Source organism: Oncorhynchus mykiss, chromosome 25 (assembly GCF_013265735.2).
Source record: "Oncorhynchus mykiss isolate Arlee chromosome 25, USDA_OmykA_1.1, whole genome shotgun sequence".
Taxonomy (NCBI): Eukaryota; Metazoa; Chordata; class Actinopteri; order Salmoniformes; family Salmonidae; genus Oncorhynchus; species Oncorhynchus mykiss.
In genome coordinates this window covers 15,849,685-15,876,994 of record NC_048589.1, presented here as the reverse complement: position 1 = coordinate 15,876,994, position 27,310 = coordinate 15,849,685, and the positions used below count along the sequence as shown (strand labels likewise).

Below are 27,310 nucleotides of genomic sequence, written 5' to 3'. Positions count from 1 at the left end.
TCACTGTGTCACTAGGCAGGCCATACAGTACTGTACTGCAGTTCAGTCACCGTGTCACTGCCTCAGTCAAGGAAACCTTGAGCAGAACCGCTAGCTAACACAGCCACAGTGTCCTCAATTCATTCCATACACCTTACATAGCAGGCACCCGTTCTTTCACCCCGGTCCATCCACAACAGTCACCCCAAGGGGGCATCAGTAGGGCACAGCAGGCGCCAGCTCACCTCTTCATCCTCCTCCGGGTGTGCTAACCGCTAAGAAATCAGAATCTCAACACCGCCACAGCTCAGCTATTTTAAAACCAAGTACCAGGAAGCTAACCTGAGAGAAGCAATGGAGGGAAGAAACCCCCCCCCCCCCTCCCCCCCAAAAAAGAGGTGCAATCAGCCAGCAGCAACCCAGCTCGGAGCCCTCGGAGCTCCCCCTCCACAGCCCTCGGAGCTCCCCCTCCACAGCCCTCGGAGCGCCCCCTCCACAGCCCTCGGAGCTCCCCCTCCACAGCCCTCGGAGCTCCCCCTCCACAGCCCTCGGAGCTCCCCCTCCACAGCCCTCGGAGCTCCCCCTCCACAGCCCTCGGAGCGCCCCCTCCACAGCCCTCGGAGCGCCCCCTCCACAGCCCTCGGAGCGCCCCCTCCACAGCCCTCGGAGCGCCCCCTCCACAGCCCTCGGAGCGCCCCCTCCACAGCCCTCGGAGCGCCCCCTCCACAGCCCTCGGAGCGCCCCCTCCACAGCCCTCTGAGAGCAGCGCTGAGTCACTGACTTTGGACCACGTTAAGAGGAGGTTCATGATAAATCCATAGCAACCAGCTGCGGCGAGGGAAACTTCACTACCGCCTGTCACATGATGCAATTCACAGGGAGGGAAAGGGTAGTGCTAGGAAGCAAATTAAGGATAGCAGGAGCAGGGTCATTCAGAGGCCTAACACACAGAGGATCCCACTGATATAGTAAATGAACCAGAACCAGGGACACCAGCAGAGCACTGAAGCCCCTGAGCCGTCAATCATATATATATATATATATTTTATTTCACCTTTATTTAACAAAGTAGGCCAGTTGAGAATAAGTTCTCATTTACAACTGCGGCCTGACCAAGATAAAGCAAAGCAATGCGACAAAAACAACAGCAGAGTTGAAAAAATAAAAATGGAAAGATCTATGTACAGTGTGTGCAAATGTAGAAGAGTAGGGAGGTAAGGCAATAAATAGGCCCTAGAGGTGAAAATAATTACAATTTAGCATTAATACTTGAGTGATAGATGTGCAGATGATGATGTGCAAGTAGAGATACTGGGGTGCAAAAGAGCAAGAGGGTAAGTAATAATATGGGGATGAGGTAGTTGGTTGTGCCATTTACAAATTCATTGTACCTGTACACAGCCATTGGTAAGCTGCTCTGACAGCTGATGCTTAAAGTTAGAGGGAGATATTTTTTGCAATTCGTTCCAGTCATTGGCAGCAGAGAACTGGAAGGAAAGGCAGCCAAAGGGAATGTTGGCTTTGGGGATGACCTGTGAAATATACCTGCTGGAGCTTGTGCTACGGGTGGGTGTTGCTATGGTGACCAGTGAGCTGAGATAAGGCAGGGCTTTACCTAGCAAAGACTTATAGATGACCTGGAGCCAGTGGGTTTGGCGACTGATATGTAGCGAGGCCAGCCAATGAGAGCATACAGGTCGCAGTGGTGGGTAGTATATGGGACTTTGGTGATAAAATGGATGGCACTGTGATAGACTGCATCCAATTTGCTGAGTAAAGTGTTGGGGGCTATTTTGTAAATGACATCACCGAAGTCAAGGATCGGTAGGATAGTCAGTTTTACGAGGGTATGTTTGGCAGCATGAGTTAAGGAGGCTTTGTTGCAAAATAGGAAGCCGATTCTAGATTTAATTTTGGATTGGAGATGCTTAATGTGAGTCTGGAAGGAGAGTTTACATTCTAGCCAGACACCTAGGTATTTGTAGTTGTCCACATATTCTAAGTCAGAACCGTCCAGAGTAGTGATGCAATACAGCAATCGGTTGAAGTGCATGCAGTTACTTTTACTTGCATTTAAAAGCAGTTGGAGGCCACGGAAGGAGAGTTGTATGGCATTGAAGTTCGTCTGGAGGTTTGTTAACACAGTGTCCAAAGAAGGGCCAGATGTATACAGAACGGTGTCGTCTGCGTAGAGGTGGATCAGAGAATCACCAACGGCACGAGCGACATCAGTGATATATACATAGAGACTGCCAGAGGTCCGGACAACAGGCCCTCCGATTTGACACACTGAACTCTATCTGAGAAGTAGTTGGTGAACCAGGCGAGGCAGTCATTTGAGAAATCAAGGCTGTTGAGTCTGCCGATAAGAATGCGGTGATTGACAGAGTCGAAAGCCTTGGCCAGGTTCGATGAAGTTGATCTCACTGAGTCAAATTGGAGTCTCTTATGAGGTCAATGGGAGTGCTTTCATAGAGCTACCACCAGGGCTGACTCTATAGACAGATGCACAGAGCCGTTGAGCTGATAAAGCCCTCAGCCAGCCAACGCCAGGTCTTAGCAACGTACGGACAGAGGCTGTGAAGGTAGAAGGCACCAAAAACAGCCTGAGCAACATGCATCATCTTTTGTAAGCAGTGTATTTACAGAAGATAAACTCCTGACTGTCTGGGTAAAGCCATGGGGCGAAGTAGCTCTCTGTGAATGGAACGGAGGTCGTGGTACAGCTGATGTGGCCTCCTCATCCACCGTGATCATATAATAGTGGTTTACAACCGACTGTCAACAGCCGTGCTACACCTCTCAGGCAGTGAGGTGTGATCTTAGCAGCTACTGTAAGCATGTCATGCCATTGTCAGACACAATCACTCAGGTCAACCTTGGTAATATTAGCCTATTGCAATTTGCAAACGTTTTCCCCCTACATACTGTGCAAAAGTCAATACTTGACACTTCAGGAAGATGGAAATGAAAGGCCATATTTTCAAATTGTGGGGCCTTTCATTAGGACCATGTAACAGATTGAACGTTTGACAGACGTGGTAGCAGTGGCTGGATGCACCCTGACCTCAGGCCAGTCTGTCTGTGTTCACAGATCAGGGAGCCGCTCAGCTGCCGAATGCCTCTCTTCCTCATGAGGTCGCCCTCAAATACCTCCCTTAATTAACCTGGGATGGCAAGCAGTGGGCTAGAGGCAAGCTGCTGCCTGGTTGTCGCTATCTGGCCATGCTGCAAAGGACAGTAAAACAAAATCAGATTTTACCACTACTTCGAACCAAAAATGAAGAACAGATGGGTTAGCTCATGTTCTTGCTCATCAATGCTGACGATAGGCCTAGGAATTCTGTTCTTAGGAGCATGCCCATCTAGTGTAGGACAACCGGGTTGAATTTGGGTCCTGAGGCAAAACCTGTTGAGCCCTACTGATCTAGTTACCTTACAGCCCATGCGGAGTCTTCCCTCCATGCCTTTTGATTACCTCACCATAAAAAAAACAAGAAAAAACACCCTTTAGATTTCAATGGAGATGACAACCAGGGTTGTGTATTGGGGCAACACACACTTGTAGGAATTCCCAGGTATTCCAAACATCCTGGAATAAACAAGAAATCTGGAATCCTACAACCAGGATAAAAAAACTAGGAAATGTTAAAAAGTTACCAGAATTGTACAACCCTGTTCAGTGCATTCTGTTATTTGAACTTGCGACCATTAAACCAGTCTGACCAGACTTTCATGACCTGTGTAAAGGACATAAATATTACTCAGTGCAAAACATAGACTAGGTTACTCCTCATCCTTTGATGCATTGCATTTGTCCTTGTCGTGTGCCTCTGGCCCTCAGCCTTTAAAACAAAACAACAAAAAAATGGTTACCCCCTTTTCCTCCCCAATTTCCATCGTCTCATCGCAGCAACTCCAGGGTTGTTATTCAGTCCGGAATGGGGCTGACGCCTCTAGCACTAAGATGCAGTGCCTTAGAGCGCTGCGCCACTCGGGAGCCACCTTGTTCTTCAGTTTCTCCTATACGCAGTGTTTCCCCTATATGCATTTCAAATCGTGGCCGCCACTGCAAAATGAAAGAAACTCTGTAGACTTGCCGCAACAAAGCCTGCACTTCAACAATATGTCGGTTTCATAGAAATGGTTGCAGCCAAACTGAACTATAGACCACTGGTTTGATGTTGACTTCGATATGTCACAAACACCAGCCATCATCAGCCTCGGGCCATGCAGCGAGAGGTGAGCCCGAATTTCTTTTATTTAAATCATTTTAAGAAAAAGCTGTAACAACAAAATGTGGAAAAAGTGAAGGGGTCTGAATACTTCCTGAATGCACTGTAGATTCAGAACAGAATGATGGTTAATATATTATTGTACTTCATCGTATGGTAAATGTTATTCTCGTCACTTGGCTGAGTTGAGACCTATAGTGCCCGTGTGAATCTCAAAGGAACAGACAGTTCCCCCATACAAAAAAAAGCCTAACAAGTACACAGTCATAACGGACAACCATGGGAGTGGCAAGGAGGAAACAGCTACGTGAGATCAGGCCAGGCTGCTCTCTCTCTTCTGTCCCTCAGTCTCACCCCCAGAGTCAGTGTAGCCATGAGCCCTGCAGACCTACAGTACTATAGGAGAGAGGTGTGGAGCTAGCAGCGCCAGGGTGATAATGACATTAGCTGCCATCCTAAATGGGCAACACTAGACAGACACGGACCTGCTAATGGCTGTCTAGTGTCACCAAACCTGCATAGGACAGTTCACATTTATGCCCAGCTATTCACAATGGATTTGAAGTTACCGCATATCTTTTACACTTAACCCCTTGTGTGTGGTTTATTACCTTAAAAAAAAGGTCTGGATTAGTTACTGTTAGACCATTCCTGCTGTATAAGCATATTATTAGTTCTAACGGTCTCAATGTTATGGTCTCTAATGTTCTTCAAGTTGGAAAAGTCTCACAACTGTAGTGTTTTGCAATGGTACACAATAGAATTCTTCTTTTTTTTTTAAACGCAGATTTTAAAAAATCTGCATTTTAAACCATTTCAGCTGAGTTTTAGATTGAAAATCAGAACAGTGAACAGGGGTACATCTAGTTTTCCTTCACAGAAAATAGATTAGTGAAACACATTTGGCAGAAAACAGAAGTGGAGAAGTGCAACTGAAGCACAAAATTTGTCTGATGCCGATCAGAAATGACAAAACACAGCAAGATATTTATTTTTTCCTGCATGTGAAAAACGCAGAATTCTGCAATCCCTGTTGGTAACGGTATTGGGTTGGGTTTAATGCTAACGCTCACTAATCACAATACATATAGAGTAGGGCTGGGTGACATTTTTCACATTATGATCTTTCATAATAAAAAGTTGTAAATCTGCTTTATAAGTAGTTCATGACACTAGGGTGGCAACACGTACATTATATGTGACTTCAAATGGGGCTGTTCTCCATGCTGAACGAAGTTGTATTGAACCGTGTAAAATGAAACAAAAATACGTTCTGCGTTGACTGCACTTTTGTTATCATTTCCACACTGTGCCACACAGGGCTACACGATATGGGCAACACTAGGCCTAGTTAATTGGTGAACTGCTGGAATCATGGAAATAGAATGATTATGCTAATTCTATAGTTGGAATCAGTGTTCATTTTGGCAGCTACTTTAGATTTAGTTAAAATAATTGAGTCTTAGTCACACATTCGTCATTTCATCCTTCATTAGTTCTAGTTATTACCGGTCGACTAAAACTCTGGAAAATGTCTCTCTAGTTTTAGTCACATTTTCTATTAAATTATGAATATTTAGGGCACCTCTTAATGTGCACATGATGAAAGTTAGATAGCCTTGACCAAATACAGTAAACTTAAATGAATAGCCCGAGCTTAAATCACTGAACACAGGCACTTAGAGACAGGTTGTCCAGGAGACAGATGTTTCGTATTGCGTCAGATAACAACATTGACGAATACGCTGATTCGGTGTGCGAGTTCATTAGAACGTGCGTTGAAGATGTCGTTCCCATAGCAACGATTAAAACATTCCCTAACCAGAAACCGTGGATTGATGGCAGCATTCGTGTGAAACTGAAAGCGCGAACCACTGCTTTTAATCAGGGCAAGGTGTCTGGTAACATAACCGAATACAAACAGTGCAGCTATTCCCTCCGCAAGGCTATCAAACAAGCTAAGCGCCAGTACAGAGACAAAGTAGAATCTCAATTCAACGGCTCAGACACAAGAGGCATGTGGCAGGGTCTACAGTCAATCACGGACTACAGGAAGAAATCCAGCCCAGTCACGGACCAGGATGTCTTGCTCCCAGGCAGACTAAATAACTTTTTTGCCCGCTTTGAGGACAATACAGTGCCACTGACACGGCCTGCAACGAAAACATGCGGTCTCTCCTTCACTGCAGCCGAGGTGAGTAAGACATTTAAACATGTTAACCCTCGCAAGGCTGCATGCCCAGACGGCATCCCCAGCCGCGCCCTCAGAGCATGCGCAGACCAGCTGGCCGGTGTGTTTACGGACATATTCAATCAATCCCTATACCATTCTGCTGTTCCCACATGCTTCAAGAGGGCCACCATTGTTCCTGTTCCCAAGAAAGCTAAGGAAACTGAGCTAAACGACTACCGCCCTGTAGCACTCACTTCCGTCATCATGAAGTGCTTTGAGAGACTAGTCAAGGACCATATCACCTCCACCCTACCTGACACCCTAGACCCACTCCAATTTGCTTACCGCCCAAATAGGTCCACAGACGATGCAATCTCAACCACACTGCACACTGCCCTAACCCATCTGGACAAGAGGAATACCCATGTGAGAATGCTGTTCATCGACTACAGCTCGGCATTCAACACCATAGTACCCTCCAAGCTCGTCATCAAGCTCGAGACCCTGGGTCTCGACCCCGCCCTGTGCAACTGGGTACTGGACTTCCTGACGGGCCGCCCCCAGGTGGTGAGGGTAGGCAACAACATCTCCTCCCCGCTGATCCTCAACACTGGGGCCCCACAAGGGTGCGTTCTGAGCCCTCTCCTGTACTCCCTGTTCACCCACGACTGCGTGGCCACGCACGCCTCCAACTCAATCATCAAGTTTGCGGACGACACAACAGTGGTAGGCTTGATTACCAACAACGACGAGACGGCCTACAGGGAGGAGGTGAGGGCCCTCGGAGTGTGGTGTCAGGAAAATAACCTCACACTCAACGTCAACAAAACTAAGGAGATGATTGTGGACTTCAGGAAACAGCAGAGGGAACAACCCCCTATCCACATCGATGGAACAGCAGTGGAGAGGGTAGCAAGTTAAGTTCCTCGGCATACACATCACAGACAAACTGAATTGGTCCACTCACACAGACAGCATCGTGAAGAAGGCGCAGCAGCGCCTCTTCAACCTCAAGAGGCTGAAGAAATTCGGCTTGTCACCAAAAGCACTCACAAACTTCTACAGATGCACAATCGAGAGCATCCTGGCGGGCTGTATCACCGCCTGGTATGGCAACTGCACCGCCCTCAACCGTAAGGCTCTCCAGAGGGTAGTGAGGTCTGCACAACGCATCACCGGGGGCAAACTACCTGCCCTCCAGGACACCTACACCACCCGATGTCACAGGAAGGCCATAAAGATCATCAAGGACATCAACCACCCGAGCCACTGCCTGTTCACCCCGCTATCATCCAGAAGGCGAGGTCAGTACAGGTGCATCAAAGCTGGGACCGAGAGACTGAAAAACAGCTTCTATCTCAAGGCCATCAGACTGTTAAACAGCCACCACTAACACTGAGTGGCTGCTGCCAACACACTGACACAACTCCAGCCACTTTAATAATGGGAATTGATGGGAAATTATGTAAATATATCACTAGCCACTTTAAACAATGCTACCTTATATAATGTTACTTACCCTACATTATTCATCTCATATGCATACGTATATACTGTACTCTATATCATCGACTGTATCCTTATGTAATACATGTATCACTAGCCACTTTAAACTATGCCACTTTGTTTACATACTCATCTCATTTGTACATACTGTACTCGATACCATCTACTGTATCTTGCCTATGCTGCTCTGTACCATCACTCATTCATATATCCTTATGTACATATTCTTTATCCCCTTACACTGTGTACAAGACAGTAGTTTTGGAATTGTTAGTTAGATTACTTGTTATTACTGCATTGTCGGAACTAGAAGCACAAGCATTTCGCTACACTCGCATTAACATCTGCTAACCATGTGTATGTGACAAATAAAATTTTGATTGAGGTTTCTATTCGAGCCAGGCCTCTATTTCCTTAATGCACACAGATGTATCTCATTTACATTTCAATTGTTTAATTCCAGCATTCACTTCCAGAATTGTAATCAATTTCTTCATTTCCTGCACTAATGTGTTATTATTTACACACTGTGTCATGTTTCTTTTATCTTAGTATTGCCCTATTGTGGGAGAAAAAAAATCCATGACAATAATTATTCTCCCCAGACTGTATTTTCAGTCGTTCTTACTTTTGCCACTAGAGGGCGATCGGCTGATTTCTGGGGGTCAGGTTCTTACTGGCATGAAAAACAGATGATCGCCACCATTTGAGCCATTACTGAATTATTTAATGTAACAAATCAAACCTCAAACAATTCATGGTAATTCATGGTAAACTCGTATACAATTCATTTAGACCCGGCATTTATTTGAAATAGCCGTTGACAGTAAAAAAGGGACAGGCAGCTATTTGAGACTAACCAATACCAGCCTTAATTAACAATATAGGCTATAAAGCCTTGGCTACAGGTTAATCAATTTACAGCTAAGATTTTCTCCCCATCAGAGCCGTCAAGAGGGTAAATAACAGTGGTTTAATTGAAAAGGAGAGAATTAGATTTTTACAAAAAATGCCAGAACAATTACTATACTCCTAATATATTGGACAAAACAGATGAAAAGGAGGTTCATATCAAATTAAATGTCCTCATGTGGAATTTGTCTCGTCACATTTGTCGACTAAAAAGAAAAGCAAATTGTACTCGTTTTTTTCTCCCCAGGGCATATTATCTCGTTATCCTACATTTCTGTCAGGAAAAATAGGTTGTGGACAAGTATTTTTTGCCGTAGTTATTGTTGACGAAATTAACACTGGTTGGAATATAGTGGGCAGCACCTTGAACACGTTTGACATGACGACTGAATGAGCCAGGGAGGAATTGACAGGGTAGGAACAAAAGGGTTGGTCAGTGTTCCCAGATGACCCTAATTAGGTTTTACATGACATGTTTTCATACCTCACGCAGCTAGCTAACATATTCATGCTTCGCCGATTCCTCGCGGATTTAGAAAATGCCATTGAACAAACAGGCTTATCTAGGCCTACACCAGCACTGGTACCAGGCCGTATTAGATAGCCATGTTTCCTCTGACTACTAGCGATTACTATTAGCGGCTAACGAGATTTACTTTAGCCCCAACTTGCTAAGAAAATACAAACTAGCAGACAGTAGTTTTCAGACAGTAAGACACACAAACTAATAGTGTGTTGTGTGCTTGAGGCTCCTTGATCGAGCAACTGCTCTCTTCTTGAGTGACAGGGGGTAGGGCAGGGTGGTGGCATGCAGACATTCTTGCTATACCGCAATGCATGCAGCAGGAGGTGAGGGAAAAAGACGATAAACTGACATTAAAACGCGCAAGAGTACGTATCACATTTAACAAACATTAAAATACCGTTTTAGAAGGTAAAATAAAAGCCCAAACCGGTCCCTGCATCAATACCGATATATAGTACAATATGCTATACTGCCCAGCCCTAATATAAAGCTGATTTTCAATTTGATTGAAAACACAAGACTGCCATGGAGAGGCATTTACTGGTTAAAACCTGGTACATTCACACTACTTTATGATAAATAATGCAACCCGACTTCAATTACTAATTTCTCTGAACAGGTGGGAAAAAAACATGGTTGGATGTTGGGTACTACATTTATTGAATATTATCTGAATCCTACCCATTTAAAATGAGGGCAGTTTACCACTCAGCCCAGTCAGTCCAAGCTCTTCTTTGTCCTGGCACCCCAATGGTGGAACCAGCATCCGTGCCAGTCTTCCCAAAAATATCTAAAACTCTACCTCTTCAAACAGTATCTTAAATAATTCTCCTTACTCACCTCTTTTTTTTTTTTACACACATACACCCTTCAAAAGTTTGCACGCACCCACTCATTCAAGGGTTTTTCTTATTTGTACTCTTTTCTACATTGTAGAATAATAGTGAAGACATGAAAAATAGGAAATAACATATGGAATCATGTAGTAACCAGAAAAAGTGTTAAACAAATCAAAATATATTTTCTATTTGAGATTCTTCAAAGTAGCCACCCTTTGCCTTGATGACAGCTTTGAATTCATTCAAACAGCTTCATGAGGTAGTCACCTGGAATGCTTTTCCAACAGTCTTGAAGGATTTCCCACATACACGGAGCACTTGTTGGCTGCTTTTCCTTCATTCTGATGCTCCGACTCATCCCAAAAACCACAACTCATCATTGTGGCCAGGTCATCTGATGCAGCACTCCATCACTCTCCTTTTTGGTCAAATAGCCCTTACACAGCCTGGAAGTGTGTTGCGTCATTGTCCTGTTGAAAAACAAATTATAGTCCCACTAAGCACAAACCAGATGGGATGGCATATCGCTGATGGCGTATCGCTGGTAGCCATGCACACTTAGTGCCTTGAATTCTAAATAAATCACAGACTCCTCAGCAAAGCACCCCCACAGCATCACACCTCCATGCTTCACGGTGGGAACCACACATGCGGAAATAATCCGTTCACCTACTATGCGTCTCACAAACACATGGCGGTTGGAACCAAAAATCTCCAATTTGGACATCAGACCAGAGGATGGATTTTCACCGCTCTAATGTCCTTTCTCGTGTTTCTTGGCCCAAGCAATTCTCTTCTTCTTATTGGTGTCCTTTAGTAGTGGTTTCTTTGCAGCAATTCGACCATGCAGGCCTGATTCACACAGTCTCCTAACAGTTGATGTTGAGATGCGTCTGTTACTTCATCTGCAGCAGAGGTAACACTGAGTCTTCCATTCCTGTTGCGGTCCTCATGAGAGCCAGTTTCATCATAGCACTTGATGGTTTTTGCAACTGCACTTGAAGAAACGTTCAAAGTTCTTGACATTTTCTGTATAGACTGACCATGTCTTAAAGTAATGATGGACTGTTGTTTCTCTTTTCTTAATTGAGCTGTTCTTGCCATAATATGGACTTGGTCTTTTACCAAATAGGGCTATCTTCTGTATACCCCCCTACCTTGTCACAACACAACTGATTGGCTCAAACGCATTAAGGAGGCACACCTGTTAATTGAAATGCATTCCAGGTGACTACCTCATGAAGCTGGTTGAGAGAATGCCAAGAGTATGCAAAGCTGTCATCAAGGCAACGAGTGGTTATTTGAAGAATCTCAAATATATTTTGATTTGTTTTAACACTTTGGTTACTACATGATTCCATGTATTATTTTGTAGTTTTGATGTCTTCACTATCATTCTACAATGCAGAAAATTGTTGAAAAAAAATAAAGAAAAACCCTTGAATGAGTAGGTGTTCTAAAACCGGTAGTGTATGCCTAAAATAACATTGTGGTACCGCGGTTGGGTTCAGGACCAGGTCCTGCGGTAGCAGGCGGGAGTCAGACAGAAAGCCAGCGGGAGCAGTATGAAAAGCTGCGGTAGCCGGACAGAAAGCCAGCGGGAGCAGTATGAAAAGCTGCGGTAGCGGGCGGGAGCCAGACAGAAAGCCAGCGGAAGCAGTATGAAAAGCAGCATCTTGCTAAGATGTGCATTTAAACTGTGACGCATGAGCAGCATCACAGCATTAAGCTATGGTACAATGAACACGGGCAAGTGATTGACAGAAGGCTACACTGTGGACAGGGATGAAAGAAAACGAGATTGTATCTATCCAGTGTTTTTTGAAAAGGTGAAAATCATATGTCAAGGTCTCAGCTTGACTCAGCAGGGAAAATGACCTTGCTGACTTTGTTTCCGATGTGGCAGTGATTGTTTCCCCAGAGCTTTACCTCCTAACAGCAGCCATCCTAGTTGACCCTGACCCCACCATCACTCACCGCAAAAGCATGAAGAGGAAAGAGGATGAAGTGACACTGTGGCCAACATTCTGTCTTCTCCTCTCTCTTGCTCACACTCACACTTATGTGTGGTGTGTGCATACACATGTACTGTGTGGGTGTGTGTGTGTGTGTGATCCAAGTTAAAGAATAACCATGCACAGCTCCAGTCACAGAGCCATGTGTGATCAGGTGGTCTAGCAGGCTCCTGTAATTAACAACCTCAGGCAGATCCAGTCAGGCATGACCAGCAAATTAACATGCAGCAGCTCACACACTCAACATTACAGATATCCTCACTGGGCACAAAACCAACAAAAAAAACTGCTGAAAATAGACTCTCTGCAGAATTCCCCTTCAAGTAAGCTACAGCAGTTTTAGGTCTGTGACTATTTCCTGACCATAGAACTTGGTATGGCCTACTGATGCTGTCATGTCATACTGTGATATTGGGCCTAAATCAAACGTGAGTCAAGCAGTGTTTTCCACTAGTGCTGAATGTAGGCTATACAGTAGGTTACACAGCAATTTTCAGCCGTGTACTTTTTCAACTTAAATTAACTAGGCTACTTTTCAATTAGCAAATCAGAAAAAAGGCTGTAGAGTCCTCTCCCGCTAGAGGTAACGATAAGTCAAAATCAACTTAGCCTATTGTTTTCTGGTACATTCAGTTATTTTATTTTGCGTGTTTCATATGCAGCCACAAAGTGTTGGCGCATCAACTTCCTGTACGTTGATTGGTGAACAGCAAGCTTGACTGAATAAAGTCGATCTCATATATTCTTGACGCTACGTTGTATTTCGGAATGGCAAGTCTTGACTATCTTAAATGTGTTTGTTTTTTTATAAAATAATGACACATACCATGTTCAATTATTACGCGATTAAATGAATCATGTAACAATTAATTAAGTAGTAATCTGGGGAACCACGGGAAAAGTTATTTTACGAGTTATTATCTCCCGACTAAACTCTAAAGACAACTCCCTTTCGTCAGTCAGTCCATTCATTCATTCTTATTACCTCATATCAGTCTCATTCTGAATGCCGCAGAACTCTTGGATATCTGCACGAACCCTAGCATAAATGATGAATCAGCGATAAACGAATTGGCTTAATTATTTATTTACTAACTAACTACACAGAATTACATAAAAAAAACAGGATATTTTTCACATCGATTACTACACAATGGAATGAAAAGTCCCTAGTAGACTAAACCGGTATGACGGCTTGTTACACAAAATGACGGATTCAAAAGAGAGGGAAAGGGAGAGACAAAGGAATTCCACGATTGTAAAGACAGCCAATTTACTATGCTCACGGAAATGCAAATAATTTGCACATGAACGGCCGCTCATTTGAAAGAATTGAAATGTACATATTTACTAGGGATGCACAATAAATCTGCATATTCCTCCAAAGCTCAGTTGTCCTGAGTCTGCACAACTTTGCCAGGACCTAGGATCAAGGGACACACTCAAGTGTTTTAGTACTATATCTATTGAAACAATGATAAAAAAAATCATGGCCTCTAAACCTTCAAGCTGCATACTGGACCCTATTTTAACTAAACTACTGAAAGAGCTGCTTCCTGTGCTTGGCCTTCCTATGCTGATCATATTAAACGGCTCTCTATCCACCGGATGTGTACCAAACTCACTAAAAGTGGCAGTAATGAAGCCTCTCTTGAAAAAGCCAAACCTTGACCAAGAAAATATTTTTTTTAACTAAAATCGGCCTATATCGAATCTCCCATTCCTCTCAAATAATTTTGAAAAAGCTGTTGAGGCAACTCACTGCCTTCCTGAAGACAAACAATGTATACGAAAAGCTTCAGTCTGGTTTTAGACCCCATCATAGCACTGAGACTGCACTTTTGAAGGTGGTAAATGACCTTTTAATGGTGTCAAACCGAGGCTCTGCATCTGTCCTCGTGCTCCTAGACCTTAGTGCTGCTTTTGATAACATCGATCACCACATTCATTTGGAGAGATTGGAAACCCAAATTGGTCTACACGGACAAGTTCTGTCCTGGTTCAGATCTTATCTGTCGGAAAGATATCAGTTGGTCTCTGTGGATGGTTTGTCCTCTGGCAAATCAACTGTAAATCTCTGTGTTCCTCAAGGTTCCGTTTTAGGACCACTATTGTTTTCACTATATATTTTACCTCTTGGTGATGTCATTCGGAAACATAATGTTAACTTTCACTGCTATGCAGATGACACACAGCTGTATATTTCGATGAAACATGGTGAAGCCCCAAAATTGCCCTCGCAATTGTGGATGGCTGAACATTTTCATTTAAACTCGGACAAAACAGAGATGCTTGTTCTAAGTCCCAAGAACCAAATAGATCTTCTGTTGAATTTGACAATTAATCTTGATAGTTGTACAGTCGTCTCAAATAAAACTATGAAGGACCTCGGCATTACTCTGGACCCTGATCTCTCTTTTGACAAACATATCAAGACTGTTTCAAGGACAGCTTTTTTCCATCTACGTAACACTGCAAAAATCAGAAACTTCCTGTCCAAAAATTATGCAGAAAAATGAATCCATGCTTTTGTCACTTCTAGGTTAGACTACTGCAATAATCTACTCTCCAGCTACCAGGATAAAGCACTAAATAAACTCTAGTTAGTGCTAAACATGGCTGCTTTAATCTTGACTAGAACCAAAAAAATGTGATCATATTACTCCAGTGCTAGCCTCTCTACACTGGCTTCCTGTTAAGGCAAGGGCTGATTTCAAGGTTTAACAGCTAACCTACAAAGCATTACATGGGCTTGCTCCTACCTATCTTTCCGATTTGGTCCTGCCGTACATACCAACATGTACGCTACGGTCACAAGACGCAGGCCTCCTAACTGTCCCTAGAATTTCTAAGCAAAGAGCTGGAAGCAGGGCTTTCTCCTATAGAGCTCAATTTTTATGGAATAGTCTGCCTACCCATGTGAGAGATGCAGACACGGTCTCAACTTTTAAGTCTTTATTGAAGACTCATCTCTTCAGTAGGTACTATGATTGAGTGTAGTCTGGCCCAGGAGTGTGAAGGTGAACGTTAAGGAACTGGAGCAACGAATCACCCTTGCCGTCTCTGCCTGGCCGGTTCCCCTCTTTCCACTGGGATTCTCTGCCTCTAACAGGGGCTGAGTCACTGGCTTACTGGTGCTCTTCCATGCCGTCCCTAGGAGGGGTGCATCACTTGAGTGGGTTGAGTCACTGACGTGATCTTCCTGTCTGGGTTGGCGCACCCCCCTTGGGTTGTGCCGTGGCGGAGATCTTTGTGGGCTATACTCGGCCTCGTCTCAGGATGGTAAATTGGTGGTTGAAAATACCCCTCTCGTGGTGTGGGGGGCTGTGCTTTGGCCAAGTGGGTGGGGTTATATCCAGCTTGTTTGGCCCTGTCTGGGGGTATCGTCGGACGGGGCCACAGTGTCTCCCGACCCCCCCTGTCTCAGCCTCCAGTATTTATGCCCCAGTAGTTTGTGTCCTGTGTGAATTTAAGTCTCTCTCTGTTCTGTTATAATCTCCACCCGGAACAGCCAGAAGAGGACTGGCCACCCCTCATAGCCTGGTTCCTCTCTAGGTTTCTTCCTAGGTTATGGCCTTTCTCTGGAGTTTTTCCTAGCCACCGTGCTTCTACATCTGCCATGCTTGCTGTTTGGGGTTTTAGGCTGGGTTTCTGTACAGCACTTTGAGATATCAACTGATGTAAGAAGGGCTATATAAATACATTTGATTTTATAAAAATGCCAACATCGGTATTGGCCGATGTCTAGTTTAACGCCGATGTGCAAAACCGATGTCAAAGCTGATGTGCTACATAACGTAGGTACATGACATAATGATGCCACGTAAAATTGTGCGCTATATGTGCAACACAGCATTATACATTAAACTAGCCCACAATGTCTGCTGTGTGGATCGAGCAGTCAACAAGTTGAGCAGTCATTTGAAAGAGTTACAAAATTTCAGCGAGACAACTCATAGGCGATATCCATTAAAGGCCTAGATAATGGAATTCCTTGTCCTTGACAAACAACCGTTCTCTGTCGTGGGTGATGTTGGCTTTTGCCGACTGGACTAGCACCGGTACACACTACCAAGTGCACAATTTTTCAGATGTTGCCCTACCGGAATTACACGGTAATAGCATCACTGCTATTAGCTTCACGACATACATACTATGGAACGCCGTTTGGGTCTTTGAGTGTCAAAAAAGTTACAGTAGCACTGTCAAAGCTGTACAAAATAAGTCAGCAAACACCGGCCACGAACAATGTGTTTACAATAATGCGCTGGTAATAAAGCATCATTTGTTCGACCTCAACTTCGACCGCAAACTCAGCAAAAACATCCCTTTTCAGGAAACAGATTGTCGTTTTGCTATGTTTTTGGAAGAACATTGTTTGCATCCATGCGTTAACTAGCTTTTTTATGACCAGCACTGTAGGTGTGCGAGACGACTTTACCAGCATCATAGCAAACGTAGTGATGAATCTTTGTGAAATATGAAATACAAGTGACAGTGTAATTAATCAATGCTCAATAAATGTATGAACCCGTTAAATTATGTGGCGTGCAGTCATATTCAGGTCCTGATGGGTCAACAAGCTTATTTGACACGTCAAAAAGTGTTAAATAGTATATGTTTTGACACGCAAAGACCCAACCGGCGTTCCATGGTAATCTGGTTAAGAATGAAAAGACTGAACAACGAAACAGCACATCAAGTAAGTGAATGAAATAGGTTTTGATGATGTTTTACTGGTAATGGGGACATAGGTAAATGCCATCAAAATATATTTTTGGTCAGTGTGGTGTGTGTCACCTTTATTTAACTACGGAAGTGAGTTAAGAACAAATTTTTATTTACAATAACGGCCTACCCCGGCCAAACCCGGATGACGCTGGGTCAAATGTGCGCCGCCCTATGGGACTCCCAATCACAGCCAAAGGTGATAGAGCCTGGATTCAAACCAGGGACTGTAGTGATGCCTCTTGCACTGAGATGCAGTGCCTTAGACCGCTGCGTCCATGTGTGTGAGTTAAATGTTTAACTGTACTAGAATGCTTAAAAAGGCAGCTAAAATGTTTAATATCGGCATGTTTTTTTTGGCAAGGAAAATATCAGATCTCGGTATCGGCCAAAAATGTCATATCGGTGCATAACTAATATTTACGTGTGTATGTCTTTGCTGTCTCTCTGTTGAAAACACTTGATCCACCTACAAGGAGTAATTTGACAGAAAGTATTTGGTTGTCCACCAGAGGTCACCAAGCCTTTGTAGATGTAGTAGGTTTCAGAGTGTCTGTGAGAACGGATCCTCCATAGGTCTACCTCATATTGTTCAGTGGGCTCTGTTGGTTAGAAAGAGGCATCTATAGTGGTGAGAGTAAATTGTTGCGTCTTCTTGTCTTCGGTCAATTTTACTAGACTAAAGTACTTAAACAGCTGCAGACTGAATGTTCCTGTGTAGTCTTCTTCTTCTTCGAGAGAGAGAGTTTCTAACCATTCCGTACCTTTCAGCTCACACTGTCGGTCACGCTGGTCTAATGTAGAGCTAGAAACATTTTACACGCCCGTAGCAACCCGGCAACGTACTGGTCTCTAGAGATTTCAATTTCTTAACCATTTGTTACGTAATCAGCTGGTGCTGCATGCAACTGGTCTCCATTTAAATGTCAACCATTTCAGTGTGTGGACTGCGTCCTCGCGTTCTCTGGTCTAATGTAAATTTAATTCAACTCTGGCAAAAGGGGCGTTCCATGACGCCAACATAATGTCTGTGCTCCCGTGGGTGTGGCCACTGACTGGTTAAAACTTTGATATGTAAAACAATTCTCATTTACAAGGCTAACATCAAATGTCATCCTTTTACAAATAGTTTCATATTTAATTGTATAAGTTCCACAACATTTAGATGTAAATCTGATAAGTGGGAAATATACACATTCAGAGATTCAGTTGTTCTTATACCGTCCTTAATGAGATCCCAAAACAACTGTTCTGATATAATTGTTATTTCAGTACCCACGGACCATTCCAAATGTTTGGATTACAGAAATATTGTTTCATTATTCAACCCTTTGATGTTACTGTTAGTAACAAAGAGGTTTCTTTCCCCTCATCCTGCAAAGCCCAAAGGCAGAGTTTCCACAAGGTATTTACGGCCGTCATAGAATGTCCGACTTCACCCCTCCCCCTCTGCGGGAGAGGGCACTGTAGAGCAGACCCACCTGTAACCTGATCCTTCGGCTCCTCACAGGAGAGTCATGACAGTAGTTACATGTCAATGGTATCGAAACAGGACAAGTGAACTAAAGATCTCGTTTGTATTTTCAATATGTTTTGTTTGTATTTTAAAGTCCATCAGGACTAGCCAGACAGTGACGTTAGTCAGTGACTCGTCAGTAGCCTACCGAATCGCATTGGTAAGAGAGCTGATGTTTAGGCTCCCTATTTTACATACTGGTAGGCTTTTTGGAAATTATCTGCAGATAAATTATAAAAACATTCAATGAAGATGGTGAATCCTCCTCACTGCAGGAACAATGGATAGGCTTGTGGCGAGAATGCCTTACTCTGGTCCAAAATATGATAAAAGAAAACAGATTGAAATGTTTTAAAAGCTATGATATTTGTATGGTATTTTCAAAGATGTTGATATAGATCTACTGATTTAATCAAAGTGTTGACAACGGAGTAATTAACTGCAACTTTCTGTGTAGCAAAGCCCATGTTTAACACCTGCGTCATTCTTCAATCATACCTGTATTGCAGATAGCTGAGAAAATGCCTCTTAAGAAGAAGCTTGAAGCCTTCACAAAGAGAATTGCAAATTATTTCACTAACTTAACTGATATTGTTCTCCCTCTTAACACATATGGACCCATAACTTAACTGAGCATCTGTTCTGTTTATTTACGAGACCCCATTTTTCCATTTGAAAAAGTGCCCATCACACAATTTCAAGATAATTTGGGCTATTTTACTTAATTCTTCTGTTTTCATATCTTGCGGGAAAATTCATATATTGCAGTACAATACTTTAAATCTCAAGAGAAGACAAGGTTAAATGTTTAAAAAAAGGTTGATAGGTCTCTTACTTAGAAAATAGTCCTAGACAATTCCCCCTCAAAGAAAAACAAATAGGCATACACTGTAATTTCCTGTAATTCAAACAAATACCACAAAAAAATCCACTCGGAGGTAAACTCAATGAAGCATTCAATCATTTCACCGTGTATTTCAGATGGAATAAAAGCAGTAGAATGTACCAGAGGCTACCAAAATCAAGATTTTTTTTTTACCAAACAAGCTCTGAACCCCCAGCAGGCTTCTTTTTCAATTTGGATGGCTACTCCGTGTGCTTGTGGAAAACACTGGTCAAGCTGAATCAACATGGATAGGGGCACCAGGGACAGAGTCCAGACTCTCACTGGTTTCAGGATGTTCCTGACATGTAGAAGGACCGTTAATATAATTCCAATCTTGATATCAAAAACATCAGAAGTGGCATATTTTATATTTCTGTAAGAATTGAGGGAGTGGCATTTGTCTGTGTTCTTTGGTCAGTGTGTGTAAAAATCTGTCCAGGTTCTCGTCAAAATATGCCTTTTTAACACAACAATAAAAACCACATAGCTTTGTAAGCTTTCACCATGACATAACAGCACAATTTATTTTAATTTTTTCTTAAGAGGTCAACGTTTCCCCTAGACTCCCTGCTGTGTCCAGCACCCCATCACTCATCCCCACTTCCTGTCCACACAGGAACCAGCCAGCACCAGACCAGGAGGAAATCCTTCTTTGTTGAAAACACTGACTGCAGGAGGGAGGGGGGTGGCCAACGAACATCAATATGGAGGCCCAGCTATCAGCTGCTGCACAAACAGACCTGCCTTATCTTTGCCCACACATGAGGACAAGAAAAACCGTAGAGAAGTAACAGACTCCCTTGGACCACTGTTGACCTCTATCTTGACTGTACAAGTCTTGACATTGAATGTGCAGCGTCAGCAGGAAAGTACCCTGATAGGCTAGACTTTTGACAAATTAACCACCTTTGCGCTAGTTCAGCACTTTTTTGAGATGGAGATTTGTACACAGTGTAAAGTGGTTGATAGGTAGTGCCTGACAGGGGGCCAGTCCCGGATAAAGGTGTTCTACAGGTCAGCTAGCCTGTTAAAAGATGGACTCAGGCAAGGGGAGTCAATTGAAATGGTCCAACTAGCACACCGCTCCACAATGAGCTTCATAAAAGACACTACACAAGAGAGGGGGAGTCTGATATGGAATGGTACTGATGCAGAGGGAAAATAGGCTAAATTACCATACAGTATGCATATAACCTAGGCCTACAACACAGAATGACGCTTCCTGTTCAAAGGCAGACCCTGGGTTAACAAACAGGACTTTCTTTAAAAGAGTCCCATCTGCAAATAAATGGAGAAGATACTTTTTTAAAACAGCATTCAATGGGAAAGAGTGTAATATAATGAGGCGTCTCGATATGTCCTCGATTTACAGTCAGGTTCACAATTATTGGCACCTTTGATAAAGATATTGTATGCTCCAAAAGAAAATATATTACATTATTTTAAGTGATGAGAAAAAAATGAGAAAAAAATCTGAGAGATAGGGGTGCCAATAATTTTGGCCCCTGTGTTCAATACTCTAGCACTCTCCCCTTGTGAGGATAACAACACTGAGCCTTTTATAAAGATGTTTTATGAGGTTGGAGAACACGTTGGGGCTACTACTGGTGTGCGTGGCCAAAGAGCTCTATTTTCATGCCAGGACTATGGTCAGACAGAGTACTTTGGCCACGGACACCAGTGGTGGGTTTGGCATTGAAAAACAGAAGCTTATGCAGAAGAGTATATCATACCTACAGTAAAATATGGTGGTGGATCTTTGATGTCATGGGGCTATTTTGCTTCCACCAGTCCTGGGGCCCTTGTTAAGGTCAACAGCATTATGAACTTTACCAAGTACCGTGACATTTTAGCCAAGACCCCTGGTTGCCCTCGCCAGGAGGCTGACACTTGGCTGCAAATGGATCTTCCAGCAAAAAAAACAAAAACCACAAGCACTAATCAAAATTAACAAAGAAATGGTTAATTGACCACAAAAATCAACATTTGAAATGGCCATCTCAGTCTCCGGACTTGAACCACATTGAAAACGTGTGGCGTGAATTGAAGAGGGCAGTCCATTAGCGCAGACAAAGGATATCAAGGATCTGGAAAGATTCTGACCAGTATCTTGAGATTTGTTTGTATTACTTGTTAAACAAAATATTTCTCTGAGCAATTGTAGTATAAAATAAATGTCCCTTTGTTTTGTTGTATAGAATATAGCTCAGTATAATTACAGTATTTTTTGCTCGTCTTTATTAAGGGTGCCAAAAATGATGGACCTGACTGTATGTCCAATTAAAAAGAGTTAGATCCACAATCTGTCATTCCAAACATATCTGCAATTTTTACAAATGTATTTTCTTGTCCTTGCAAGCTTCTGAATTTTTGCATAAGATGAGTGATAAAACAACATCGACCATTTAAACTCTAGGTAGGAACTGATAGTGAGATAGACTTAAACACATTTAAAACACAAAGCCTGGTAAGATAAATTCCACAAAAATAAACTGAAACAGTGGTTCATTTCCCCAAAGAGAACAAACTAGCAGAACTACAGTCACCTGTCACACACACCCCCACACCCTTTCTCTGATAACCATAAGATAAGCCTATACAATGGGAAGGCATCGTCTATTCAATACCTATATTTTCACTTTGTTTTTGATATATAGACAATGTCTTAAACAGACAAAATGATAAGATACTTTACTTGCAGGTAATAGAAAAAAACGTACCTAATTGTTGGCTGGCTATTCCTATAATTTCCTACTGCCTGCATCAGGACAAAATAAATGGAATTCAATAAGAATAGGTAGCCATGTGATGTGACAAACACCTATGAATTATGCAATACTATCTGAATATATAGCTAACTGGCTAGGTAAGAAATTGAAAGTACACCCAAAGCCTAAATTGATTTGTGGGACTAGCAAACTAGCTACATGTTGCAACAAAGTGTCATGTGCATTCTGTTCAGATGTCATCTCCAAATGTTGGCTGACGTTACTGAATGGCTCTTTTGTTAATGCTAGCTAGCCTAGCAATATACATTTCATAGAGTTTAGCAAGCTAGACAGTGCCAGTTGCTAGGTTAGCTAACAAGCCCTTGAAGGACTAGAGGTTGATAGCTAGTAAGCAAACAGCCAACTTGCAAACAAAACGGTCCATCTAGTTAGTACCTAGGACGTGAAGCGAAGCACCTTGTTAGCTCAAAGCTAGGTTTTTGTAACCTGCCTGCTGCTGACTGGCATGCTAATCAGCTAGCTCTGGCTAACCGTTCTACAATGACACTACTGGTGGCTTGCAAACGAACGTTAGACAGACGCGCTAACCACAAAGGATGGCTTGGCTTAGCTAGCTAACGTTAGCCAGCTCCACGTTTATCATATAGGTTAGCATGATACCACATATATTCGACGTGGTAAAAAAAAACAAAAAATACATTGGACTCAAAGGTTAGCTAGCTAGCTTACTAGGAGGCAGGCACCATCAATAATCGAGCGAGTCACTGGTGCTGCATCAAAGCTCGATGACATGTCACTCACCTAACAGTGACCGGAGGTGCTTCAGTCGGGTCAATACATCCTTCTTTGGGTCCAGAACTTTCTGTGTAGATTTCTTGACGTCTCCATGGCCCCTTCGAGTGAACATTCCGCTGTAAAACGCAATTTTGAAACCTAGAATAAGTTACCTCTTCTTTACCATATAGTGAGCCTATGCTGTGACACCGTCACTTTCCTCACCACCGCTCTACGCTTGCTCCGCGAGCATACTTAGCGCCGCTAGTCCCCTCCTTTTTCGTGAGTGTGTAAACACGGAAGCGCAGCTCCTAACGTGGCCACGCCCCCTGTAGTACGTAGCCAGCAAGTGCTCAAGCACTTGCCCCATGCTTACAATTTCACACAAACTTAATAGTGCCATTGTCTTTGAGAGCTACCAACTCTCACGCATTGGCCGTGAAACACGTATTTGACCCTCTTCTCACACACCACACTTCTTATATCTCACGCATTGAAAAGCACTGCTTTTTCTAATAAGTCAGTGCGTTAACTATAGAGCGAGAGAACGTTCTCCTCTGAGTTTATAAAACTGTAAAAATAGCAGCATGGTAGCGCTGTTTTATGTTTAATGTTGTCAACAAAATTTGGTTGCTGTTACTCCCGTCCCTATTGCAGAATGCTGCATTTTGACAGCATGTACTGAAGTTGATTTATTCCACACTTGCTTTGGCCCCCTCGTTTGGTGATTGGCATTTAGGCTGTGACAACGAAAAGGCAGCAGACATACCTACCAGGAGTGGTGCGTTGTTTGCTATTAATTGTGACCGTGATATATTGGCCTAAAGGCCGAGACAACAAGAAGACAGTGGAAAAATAAATTCAACCACACTTTTATTTTATCACAAAATCGGATAGCAACCTCTGTCCGATGAAGTCCACGACGCATATGGCATGTAACAGACAGCCGGTGTAGGCTGTCATTGTAAATAAGAATTTGTTCTTAACCGACTTGCTTAGTTAAATAAAGGTTAAAAAACAGATAAATAAAATAAAAACCAATGTCATACTCGTTTGGACCAGACAGTATCAGATAGATGGCCTACACTTAGAGAGACAGAGGGGCGCTGTTTCGCTTGCTCGGATGCTTTCTGCTGTGAGATACATTCAGATGAAAGATACATTACTTAGTGTCATTTGTTATGTTTTTGTGGTATTTTTTGGGCGTGAATACACGCCACTGAGACCTACAGTCTGTTTTAGCAGGAATACACGCCACTGAGACCTACAGTCTGTTTTAGCAGGAATACACGCCACTGAAACCTACAGTCTGTTTTAGCAGGAATACACGCCACTGAAACCTAGAGTCTGTTTTAGCAGGGACGTTTGGTAGGCTGACCTGAATTGCAACTATGAAAATCATTTTGTCAAACAGATTGTGAATCCAAAAGTGTAAGTTTGTTTCTAGAGGGGGGACAATAAATATACAAATAATTTGGTGTAGGGGCAAATGTATGTAATCTTGTCTAAAGGAGATTGTATTATCTATTTACTTAATTTAGTCTGATAAGTGGAATTCCCATTCTTAACAATGGACTAAAAATAGGGTAATTAGGGTGACTGTCAGGAAGAACACTACGCCACACCAGATCTTGCCAGTGTAATCACATATTTGAAATCTGATATGCCTACTTGTGTCTTTGAAAATTAATTATATGAGGCTATATATTTTTGTAGCCATTCATGGACAGTTTTGAATAAGTCATACAAATAAGCATTGGATGTTATATGTTCCAGGCCTCAAATGAATAATATTTGACATTTTAGTTTGTGCACACGCTAGTTTGTACACATCATAAACACATCACGTTTTGTTTATGTAGAGTCAGATGATGGCAAGGATCTTCAACTAGTAGGCATAAACCACCTGAATATTGATTCATTTGTTTTTTCTTGAAGGTTGGGTGATTTTGAAAAATGTATTGTTATAACAAGAACATTTTCAAACACCCAGGACTTGGGAAACATAAAGAGAGAAATATATGTTTTATTTTCCACCCTGGTCATAAGCCCAAGCCATGTAAAAATATGTAGAATTAAAGGAAATTTGCTTTAAAACAGTAACATTTTTCTGCGGGAGGACCCCCAGATCCCATCTAGAATTTGTGCCAGGGGCAATGAAATTCACATTGCAAATCTAACTCCAAGGTTTATTCAAAAGTTGGCAGCCCTGCTCTGATATGATTATAAAAGACATATTCTGTAGTTTCGACAGCCTATATTAATCACGCTGATTCTGTTTCGCAACAGAAACCATTTTCACCAAACTGAAAATGTTTTGCAACAGAAATGATTTTCTCCAAACTGGTAACGTTTTGCAAGGAAAACAAGTTTTTATTGGACAATTTTTTTTTAACCTTTATTTAACCAGGCAAGTCAGTTAAGAACAAATTCTTATTTTCAATGATGGCCTAAGAACAGTGGGTTAACTGCCTGTTCAGGGGCAGACCTTGTCAGCTCAGGGGTTTGAACTTGCAACCTTCCGGTTACTAGTCCAACGCTCTAACCCTGCCGCCCCAAATTCAGGTAGGTCCCTCCCCATTTTTTTCTGTTTGGTTCTTAAACAGTAAACAGTTTCCATTGCAAGAAGTAATGACTACACCCCTGACCTCTCCACTTTGTTTGGTAAACTTAACTGGGGCAAGTGATGAGGTGTGGAGAAATGCACCACTCTCAAATTAATAGACAGCCTAATCTTCAGGGTACTTGCCACCAATATAGCAAATTAGGCTATGTTTAGACAGGCAGACCAATTCTGATCATTTTTCCACTAATTGGTATTTTTCTTTTTCAGATCGGATTGGTAAACATACTAATTAGTGAAAAAAAGATTAGAATTGGGCTGCCTGTCGAAACGCAGCCAAAGAGTACAGTGAATTGGACTTGAATCTACAACACTGCATGCAAGTACACTTCTTATACATACTAAATAAATACGAGATACAAAGCATATTGACTAACTAAAACAACTAGCGTGTGTAGGCTACTATGTTAGAAAGAGGGGAGTCATGGTTTATGAGGAGGCGCATGCCTGTCGTTTGATGGAATAATGTCACCAGAACACGCAGGGGGTTGCATATTCTGATGGGAAGTCATTGTCTGATGGAACAGTTCCATGAAATGATGTCTCCAATCAGAACATGCCCCCCTATATACAGTATCTGCACCCTTTAACCTATATTTCACCAGGTGTATCCATTAAGAATGTCTTATCATATGCACTCGCTAAAGGCAAACCATTTTAATGTCATGTAAGACTTATTCTAACCCCTGAATCTAAAAAGACTACAATTAAGTAAATATGTGTTGTGTACTTTAGTCGTATCATGCCAAATGTCTACAAACAGGTGCTGGAAATCAGTGGTGTAAAAAATACAAATATTGCAGTGGCGAACCGTCATTCAGGGCAGATGGTGCAGAGCACCACCAGTTTTGAGCTCCACCTGTTTAGCAAAAAAATGTATACAGTATATACAAAAATATATGCCTGTTTTGCATGTTGTTTTGGCATTAATACCTGTCACATATCAGTTTGCAAACAATGTCCCCTCAAAAATGTTTGAGTTAATAAAGCTGCAGACAAACATGGTCTCTTTTTTGTTTTCTTGAGTTAGGTAACTCCAAAATACAGGTGTTTCAGCCTGGTTCAGTGCTTTCTGTAGTGGTGGTGGGGCAGCCAGCAGCAAATGTAGAGCATAGGGGTTGGTAATGTTCTCTAGTTGCACCGTGATTGGCTCAGTGTTCTGTCATTCATGGGGACACTAGTCACCGCAAAATCTACAGGGAGAGCTATAAAGTTCAAGCCCCCTTGGGTGCTGCCATAGATTTACATTAGAAGTGCCCATCCAAGAAGGCTCAAGGCCATTGGCCACAGATAAAAGGATGTCAATTCACTAGTTATATATTCCAGTAGCTTTGATTGGACTGATCATGTCAACATCACAATTTCAAAATATTAGCTAGCAAGTAAGACAAGCAATAACTAGCCTGTGCTATTCAGTGGAGAGGGTGATTGGTCCCAAGTCTGGGTGTAAAAGTCTATTTTCCAAGCTTAAAGGGATAAACATTCACATGCAACATCATGGGCCAGAAAAGGTTGAATACATTGGCCATACTGTCAATCCAGCATGATTTCTGCTGGAAACTCGGAACTGGGAAATCGCACACTTCAGTGAGTTCAAGACAACTGGGAACTCGACTGGGAAAATATGTTTTGAACGGTCATCCAACTCGGAATTCCAAGTCAGGAGCCTGGGCCTCTTTCTAGAGTTCTGACCTGAAGATCAGTGACGTCGTGATTCAACCTTTTTTTCCGAGTTCCCAGTTGTTTTGAAAGCAACATAAATCCGAAGAATGCCAAACTTTGATGACAAAGTTCGATGGCAAAATGTGTCCACAAGAAGGACCGGCGCACCAGTGAGCACAGCACAACATAGTGAGTCCAAAAATGTAT

At 42.6% G+C, this 27,310-nt stretch overlaps 1 protein-coding gene across 6 annotated transcripts in view; it reads right to left on the bottom strand.

Annotated features, from left to right (window-relative positions):
• ralgapa2 (Ral GTPase activating protein catalytic subunit alpha 2) overlaps positions 1-23,122 on the bottom strand; it is a 163,140-nt gene extending 140,018 nt beyond the window's left edge. For 5 of the 6 annotated variants that reach the window (XM_036962850.1, XM_036962846.1, XM_036962848.1 and 2 more), the window contains exon 1: positions 22,846-23,121. In XM_036962850.1, coding sequence (XP_036818745.1) covers positions 22,846-22,951 — 106 coding nt within the window. In that variant the 5' untranslated portion in view covers positions 22,952-23,121. Of the gene's footprint in view, positions 1-22,845 lie in introns of all 6 variants that reach the window. The other variant, XM_036962847.1, reaches the window with a different exon arrangement.
• Between the last annotated feature and the right edge of the window lie 4,188 nt (positions 23,123-27,310).